This window comes from Halichoerus grypus, chromosome 9, assembly GCF_964656455.1.
Source record: "Halichoerus grypus chromosome 9, mHalGry1.hap1.1, whole genome shotgun sequence".
Taxonomy (NCBI): domain Eukaryota; kingdom Metazoa; phylum Chordata; class Mammalia; order Carnivora; family Phocidae; genus Halichoerus; species Halichoerus grypus.
In genome coordinates this window covers 119,450,199-119,458,147 of record NC_135720.1, presented here as the reverse complement: position 1 = coordinate 119,458,147, position 7,949 = coordinate 119,450,199, and the positions used below count along the sequence as shown (strand labels likewise).

Here is a 7,949-nt window from a genome sequence, read left to right as displayed (position 1 = left end):
GAAAATATAGAAAGGAAACCTGAGGATTAGGAAGATGGTTAAGACTTTTGAAAACAAGATGTTTTACTAATGAGACGTCTTTGGACTTAAATTTGCTTGGAATACAAAAACCTTCTGTGTGAGATATCTACTGAGTGGTATTAAGTGCCTGGCAACTGATGGGAGGGAAGGGGGTGGAAGACCTTTTAGGGAATGAGAAACAAAGGTGAGTTTTCAAAAGCAAAAGCAAAAACAACAAAATACCAGCCCTCAGTTGGGAAAGAAAACCCGCAGCTTGATCATGGGTTGAGAACTTTCCTGTTCCTGCTCAGATCGACTGTTGCCAAGGCTGCCCATTATTTTGAAGGACTGGTCAAAAAAAAAAGGCTAGTAAAAAAAAAAAGAAAGAAAGAAAGAAAAAAAGAAAAAAAGAAAAAACAGTCCTGCTGCCTGGTTGGCTTATTTTCTCTCTTTTGAACCCAGAGCTTTACCAGCCCTGCCTGTAGCATTTGCAATTGGGGAAGCTTGGGATATCAGGCAAGGAAAAGGGGCTCAGAGGGAATCCCTGAAGGGGATCCTTTGTTAAAAGGAAGGAAGGAGCAAGGGAGACAAGGGTGGCAGAGATGGGTGGGGGTTGAAGTGCTCCTGCTAAGCAGGGTTGGTCAGGCTCTGAATTGGGGGGTGGGGACAGCCACAGAACATCTTTTGAGGACGAGTTCCTGCTTCTGTTACCCTCCAAGGAAGTTAAAAGATCCGAATGGTCACAGACTGCCCATTACTGCTCCACAGCCATCCTGCTCTGGACTCTTTAGGATCTGACCACCACCCACAAAAAATGTGATCAGCACTCATACAAAACTGTGACTTGCAAAGGGAAGCTGGTCCTGTTCTTTGAACACCTACCCCTTGACTGCCACTCAGCCACTCAGCCCAGCCCTAGGTGGTGACTTTCCACTCTGCCCATCACTCCCTGCCAGTGGGGAAGAGGAAGGAGCAAAAGGCAAAACTCTCCTTGGCCACAGGAAAGAGAACAAAAGGGGCACAAAACTTGGTTTCCTCAAATCAGACTCTTGCCTTCATTACCTTGCCTGGTTTTCTTTTAAGTTCCTTTCACCTTCTGGTTTTTGTTTAGCCAGAAGGAGCTAGGGTGAAGGTAAGAAAGAACAGAAAAAGTTCCTTCTTCTCTTTCTCTCCTGAGAAGACCCACAATCAGAACCTGGCCTGTGTTACTCAAGGCACAGACCCCACACCACGTCAATTATACAACTTGGGGAAAAAAACCCCAACAGTGTAGGGTTGCATTGCTAGCTGGTGGAGAAGAGAGACTGGTGACCCCAGGATGCCCATGGACGAAACAGATCCCTAAAACGGCTATTTGTTATATATATTTTATTGAAAAAATTTTACATCAAAATAGTTTGGCAAACTGTAAAAGTATACATAAGTGCAAATATATCCTCCTTTTAAAATACAAGCAAAGTGTGAGTATACACGAAAATCATAAAAATATCTTTAAAATATGGTGGTAGAAAACAACCTTGTAAAAAAACGTTGTATTGTCACAATACTGAAAACCACTTTCTTAAACTAGACACACTGTTTCTAAATACTTTCTTAATAATGTTCTTTGGCACCTGTGTCCAAACTTAGTGTTTGGCGAAACAGAACTCTCTTACTTGGCTAGGCAACAAGATGAGGCTTTCTTGAAGTCTTGTGCTTAGCACTGCCTTTTTGAAAAGCACAAAAATTTTCATAGACAAAGAAAAACACACACACACAACTTGCGTTTTTCAGACCCTGATGACTGAAGGTAATGAAGATCCCAGAGTTACATGTTTATGTTTTTCATATGGTAACTTTTTACCATCTCTGCTAAAAAGCTGAGTTCTCAGTTGGCTCTCTCCCTTATGGGGGGCCTGCACATATTCGTATTAGGGCCATTACTTTGCCAGGGGTTGTCCTTCTACCAATGGTAGACAAGTATCAGTGAACAGCGCTGGCCTGGGGATTCTGGCTAAGTGACTCGTGTGCTGCTGCTAGCGCTGTGCATAGTGGGGGAGTCCACCTCAGTTCATTCTGCCCTGCAGAAGAGAGAGCAGAGAGCGGCCTTGGCATGGCCTCCCTCCCTCCATTCACATGACACAGGGCTTAATATCCTGGCAGACACTCTGGTGGTGGTGATGGTGATAATATGGTCCGCTTGCAGAGGGATGGAAAGAAGAAATGCCATTAAAGTTGAGGACAAAATCTTTTCTGTCACACACCGGGGTAGAGTGATGCTGGTATCGAGGCAGTCCCACTGAAAGAAGGAAGAAAAGAAAAACTCTTCAGAAACACAGTCATCCAGCTGATGATGAGGCATATTACTTTTTAAATTTTAATTTAACTCATGCCTTATTTTGACTCAGGGTAAGAAAGTGTCTTTTGTCTATTGTTATAAAACTGGTAGAGCAAAGCCACCTCTAGAAATTTCTCAAAGTTTCAAACTGGGTCGTGGGGGGGGGGGAGGGGGTCTCCGCAATCACTATGTTTTGTTTTGATGTACCTGCACACACAGAGCACGATCCTCCTCTAAACCGGGTTCTAGTGTGCCTGAGTTCCCCTTTTATTCCTGGAGCCTCAGGAACGCTTCAATCGCGGGGGTAGATTCCGCGCGGGACCCTTTGACCCACGCTCTCTGTCGGGTGCCCTAAGCGCAGGGCTCCCGGCCCTTGCAGCCAGAGCTCCGGTTGCAGAGGCCAAGTCCCCTGCCCCAGAAACACCACTGTCGCCCTCACTTCTTGTTTTGAGCCTTCTGCCTATTTCTCAACTAACTGGCCCAGTCAGAGTAGCAGGTCACAGCAGGGATATTCATTGTGCCAAAAAGAGGTGACAGAAAACAATCCCTTTGCAAGACAAAGGGCCTGGAAAGAAAGTACTGGTCGCTCTAAATTCCGAAAGTCTCAGGCTTCCCTTAGAAAGCCCGGCCTCCAGGGAGCAGATAATGCTCTTCGATAAGCGCTCAGCTGCAGACCCTTCCGCACATCTAGGTGTCAGGCAGCGCGGGGAGCCCCTTAGAGAGCTTTGGGATGGCAGAGGGCGGAGAAGGCTCTCACTCCTCTCCGGGGCCGCTCCTCTGCGGAGGCCCAGAGCCGGACCGCTGGGCGCCAACCCGCTGCCGACTTTTGCTTTTGCTTTCTCGGCGCCTCCCGGCCCCCGGGCGCAACTGGCCGGCGGCGTCCAGAGCGCGCTGGGGCCCGGACTTCTCCCCGCTCGAGTCTCTTTCCGCGCCGGGCTCTGTGAGGCCTCTTCGCCTGCGTCTTTTCTAGGTACCCGCGCCTCGTGGGACCGTAAATTGCACATTGGGGGCCGGGCCGGATTCGATTTTTGAGTGCATGAAAACCGTACTCGCCCGCCCGCGGCGCTCGCGCCCGGCTCTCACCGCCTTGGCCTGGCAGCATCCCAGGGCTTACGGAGCGACCAGGCTGCGAGCGGTCGCTGCCTTGGGCCAAGTTTGTTGCCCGGTAGCACCTATTGTCGCCAAAGGCGCGCCGCATTGCTCTCAGAAGGCAGCAACAGGTCCACGCGCCCCAGGTGTGTGCTTGTTGCTCTGCACACAGGTGCCTTCGCCCATCACGTTACAGCACGTCTCAGTGCCAGTTCTACGAGCTCAAAAAAGCGGGCCCAGGCAGGACCCAGAGCCAGAGCTCATAAGCTACGACCGACCGAAGGCCGCCGTCAGCTCTTTGATGTGACCAGAGAGAGATAAAAGCTCTAGCTCCTTCTTGAAAGGCTCACTGTACTAAATGAGGGGTGCGGGACCTCCCTGGGCACGCGGCCCTCGGCCGCCCCATCCCAAGTGAGACCGCGCAGCCCGCGGGGTGTGTTGTGTGTGTGCGTGCGTGTATGCTGCGGGGAACCTTCTCGGACCACAGCCTCGGCCTGCTCGGCCTCCCAGCTCCTCGCTGGGCCACAGGCTCTCGGAGGGCCGCGGTCCACCAGCGGCGCACTCCTAAACAGGCCCCGCCGCGCGTGCACCCAGCCTGCTCCTGCTGAGCCCCCACCTCTCATCCGCCTGGGGGATGCCAACTAGGACAGGGGGTAAGAGAGGGATGGGAGCCAGAGGACGAGGGAAGAAGGGGCAGAGCGTCCTGGTCGGGCCTCGCCCCCCATCATGACCTTCCCAGCATTCCCAGGCTCTGCCCAAAGGTCGTGCGAGGCTCCCCGGGAAGGCCGCTGCGGGAGGCCGGCCTGCTCCGGCTCCGCCGTTTTCGTTCTCCAAGTGTTGTGTTTCTGGATCCTCGAATTTCTGGGACTTGTGCGTGAGCTCGGGTGTGTTGGGTGGGGCGAGGGCGGCCTCAAAGAACAATCATAAGTCTCTTTCTTTCTTGCGAGTTCTTTTGTTTTTAATTTTTCGGTACTGTTTCAGGGCAGCTGCAAAACCTCGAAGTCTGGGTTCAAATTGAGTAGAGCCTGCTTGGAGAAGGGGAATGGGGAACACTAGGAGGTCAGCGGGCAGAGCGGGGAGAGGAGCCTGGGCAGGAGAGTGGGGGAGTGGGCATGGCCTGGGGTGAGCGGTGATTGACAGCCAGTCCCAGGGGATTAAAAAAAAATGAGAGGGAAAGGTCGTCTGTATTGGTTACTTGTTGAAATTCCCATAAAAATTGAACAAGACTCTGCTCTCAGTGGGTTAAGTCAGGCTAAAATCCTCTCCGGTGTGGTCCTGCCGAGACTGTCTTTGTTTAGTTAACCTCTGAGACCCGCATTTAAAAGGCCTATTTGGGAAATTTCACCGTCCAGGGAACCAACATCTTTTGCCCATTTCTGGGCTTCCCGCCTCCGCTGCGGCTCTTGTCGCACACTGATTCACGAACATATAACGTGTGCATCATCCTCTGAGCCTTTTTCTAATTGGGGTGGAATGTAAGTGTGAGCTAGAACATCATTTGATAGGCAGATTAGCCTGATTTTAATTTGCAGCCTGTGGGTGCTTCAGAGAGGTTAATATGAGAGAATTTATCTGTCCCATAAACCTGGTTAAATATTCAAATTCCCTCTTCCACCCATATCTGTCCCCTCCCACCTTTCATCGCCTTTGGCAAGCCAATAAATTTTCATAATCTTCAACCATCAAAATTTACACCAGCAACACAAGTGAAGTCCAAGAGTCAAGTATTTCTCAGGGGATCACAACGTGGGCCTCAGGTCCTCCTGGGCTAGGACAGACTCATGTCATCAACATAGGTCCACTGTGTTGGGAGGCAAGGGACTCCTCAAAAGGCTGGTGCCCCTCTCCACTAGTGACACCTCCCTCCTGTGAAAGATCCTGGGTCCCCGCTCTGCTTTCTGCTCTGCCCCTCCCTCATTTCCCCTCCTCTCAACTCTTGCCCAGTTGCAAACCCTCCCCACCCACACCCTCAGCATACAGAACATCTTTTCTGACGTTTACTTTGGGAGGAAAGTAACAGCAAACAAACTAAACACACACACACACACACAAAGGGAAGCAGACACAGCTCCTTTGCCAGGCACCCCAAAGACCACATGCCTTCTCTCTAAGCTAAGTCGGGCCTGAGACTTGAGACCTGCCGTCCATAGGGACACCCTGGGACCCTAGGAAGGCAGGCGACTTTGCACCATCCTCCTGGCAGTGCAAATTCTGGAGGCCCAGCTCTTGGCTGAGGGTATGAGAGAGGGCAGTATGACCTCAATCCTCTCCCCTCCATGAATAAGATTCCCGCTTCCCCCAGCACCCACTCCTCCCAGTGCCCTCAGACTCCCAGGCTGCGGCGACCCTGTGGAAGTTGCAGTAGCCATGGAGCCTGGAAGCCTAGAGGCGCGCACTGCGTTACCTGAGAGGTCCTCGCGGGCGTTCTGGTGCAGGTAGCTCTGCTCCAGCGAGTAGGAGGACATGCTCGAATGCAGGCCTGCCGAGGCCGCGGGGTTGCTGCTTGGCGTCAGGGAGGGCGGCTGCTTGAGGTAAGGCGAGGCGCCGGGCGAGCTCCAGTGCGCCGCGGGGCTCGTGTAGGGAGAGTGGCACTCGATGGCGCTCGCCATGGCTGGGGACGAGGGCACTGGGCTGCTGCTGCTGTCCGGGCCGTAGTCCCCTCCGCCGCCGCCCCCAGCCGCGCCGACACCCCCAGGCCCGGCGGGCACGGGGCAACTGGCCATGTAGGTGGAGCCCGGGTTGGGCGACATATGCGGGACGTGGTGGTGATGGTGGTGGTGCGGATGCGCGTGGCCCGGGGCGCCGGTGCTGGCGTCGTAGCCCGCGGGCATCATGTCAAGGCCGCCGTAGCCGCCCTGCCCGTGGCAACCGAGCGGCGCCGATGGGGGCGCCTGGAAGTCGAAGCCCTGTGGCAGCAGCGAGGCGCCGAAGCCCAAGCCGCTCACTACGCGGTGGTACATGGGCTTGAGCGCCTGGCATTTCCGCCTGAAGCCGCGCGGCCGGCGGCGGAACGAGCCCTCCTCGAACATGAACTCACTGGCCGGGTCGATGGTCCAGTAGTGACCCTTGCCGGGTCGCCCGAGGCCCTTGGGCAGCTTGATGAAACACTCGTTGAGCGAGAGGTTGTGGCGCACGGAGTTCTTCCAGCCCTGGTAGGCGCCGCGGAAGAAGGGGAAGCGCGCCTGCAGGAACTGGTAGATCTCGCTGAGCGTCAGGCGCTTGCTGGGCGAGCTCTGTATGGCCATGACGATGAGCGCAATGTACGAGTAGGGTGGCTTCTCCGGCCGCCGCAGCCCCGAGCTCGCCTTCTTGGCGCCCCCGCTCCCGGCGCCCGCGCCGCCGCCGCCGCCCGCGCTCTTGCAGGCGGCCGAGGAGGCGCTGGCCGAGTTGGAGGAGGAGGAGGACGAGGAGGCACAGGAGGCGGAGGAAGACGACGACGACGAGGTGGTCTCCAGGGCGGCGGCGGCGGGCGGCGGGCTCATCAAGGCGGCCTGGAGTGCGCCGGGGGCCGGGCTGCACGCGCGGCGGAGCGGGGCTGGCGGCGGGCGCGGCGGGGGCGGCGGCGGCCCGCCCTCGGTGGTCATCTGGGACCCGGGAGCGAGGCCGGGCCGCGGGGGCGGGCCCGGGAGCGGAGGCGCCGGAACGGGGTCGGCCCAGAAGCCCGGCGAGCGCCCTAGTCCGCCGCCCGGGCTGCAGCGGTGGCCACTCCGAGCCAGCGCTTCGGCGTCGCCTCCCTCAGCTCCGCTGGGGCTTCTGGCGGCGGCGGCGGCGGCGGGCCGGAGGCAACGCCCGGCGCATCCCTCCCCTGAGCCTCGGGCCCCTGTCTTGCGCAACGGCCTACGGGCCTGTGGAACCAAACCGGCCGGGTGCGGGGCAGCTGCGTCCGCGAGCTGGGACCACGGCAGGGACCCCGGGGACGAGCCCGACGTCTCTCTTCAGGAGCGCTCCTCGCTCTGTCTCTCAGACTTCCTCCCTCCCGCGCCCTCCCCCCGGCCGCCCTCCCTCCCTCCCTCGCTCCCTCCCTCCACCCCCTCCCCGCCCTGCCCCCTCCAAGCTCCGCGCCGCCTTGGGGAGGGCGCGCTCGGCCTCAGCGCTCACTCCTCCCCCCTCCCAACCTGGCGGCAGGCTTCGTCTCTTATCTTGCTCCTCTCTCTCCAGGGTTCTCCTCGGCCTTTTAATTCCTCTCTCGGCCACTTTCCCTCTCACCTACCCACCCTCTTTCAAACGGAGGGACCACAGACTAACTCACATTTTGCTAGGACGAACCCCATCCCCAGCAAAACTCGACCACCTATATAACTTTATGAGATCTTCTTTCTCGTTGCCCCTTACAGCACCCCTGCCTCCCATCCCAGAAACCAGCCACCCCCTTCGGAGCAGACCCACCCATTCTTCTCCTCTCCGCTCTCCTCCCCCTTCTCCCTCTCCTCCTCCTACCCCCTCCTCCCTCAACCCACCCCCACCCCGTCTCCGTCCTCCACCCCGTCTCCGTCCTCCTCCTCCTCCTCCTCCTGGCTCATCCTGGGCCGAGTGGTGCTGCCGC

The 7,949-nt window shown here is 56.6% G+C and overlaps 1 protein-coding gene across 1 annotated transcript; it reads right to left on the bottom strand.

Moving 5' to 3' along the window:
- Positions 1 to 1,391: 1,391 nt before the first annotated feature.
- Positions 1,392 to 7,367, bottom strand: FOXF2 (forkhead box F2). Its single transcript, XM_036106051.2, has 2 exons — positions 5,811 to 7,367; positions 1,392 to 2,278 (listed from the first exon to the last, which is right to left on the bottom strand). The coding sequence occupies exons 1-2, from the start codon at positions 6,988 to 6,990 to the stop codon at positions 2,112 to 2,114; spliced, it is 1,347 nt and encodes a 448-aa protein (XP_035961944.1). The 5' UTR covers positions 6,991 to 7,367; the 3' UTR covers positions 1,392 to 2,111.
- Between the last annotated feature and the right edge of the window lie 582 nt (positions 7,368 to 7,949).

Coding starts and splice junctions, on each gene's coding strand:
- FOXF2 (XM_036106051.2), bottom strand. CDS start 6,990: ATGACCACCGAGGGCGGGCCGCCGCCGCCCCCGCCGCGCCCGCCGCCA. Junction 2,279..5,810: donor CGCCCGCGAGGACCTCTCAG/GTAACGCAGTGC, acceptor TCCTTCTTTCAG/TGGGACTGCCTCGATACCAG.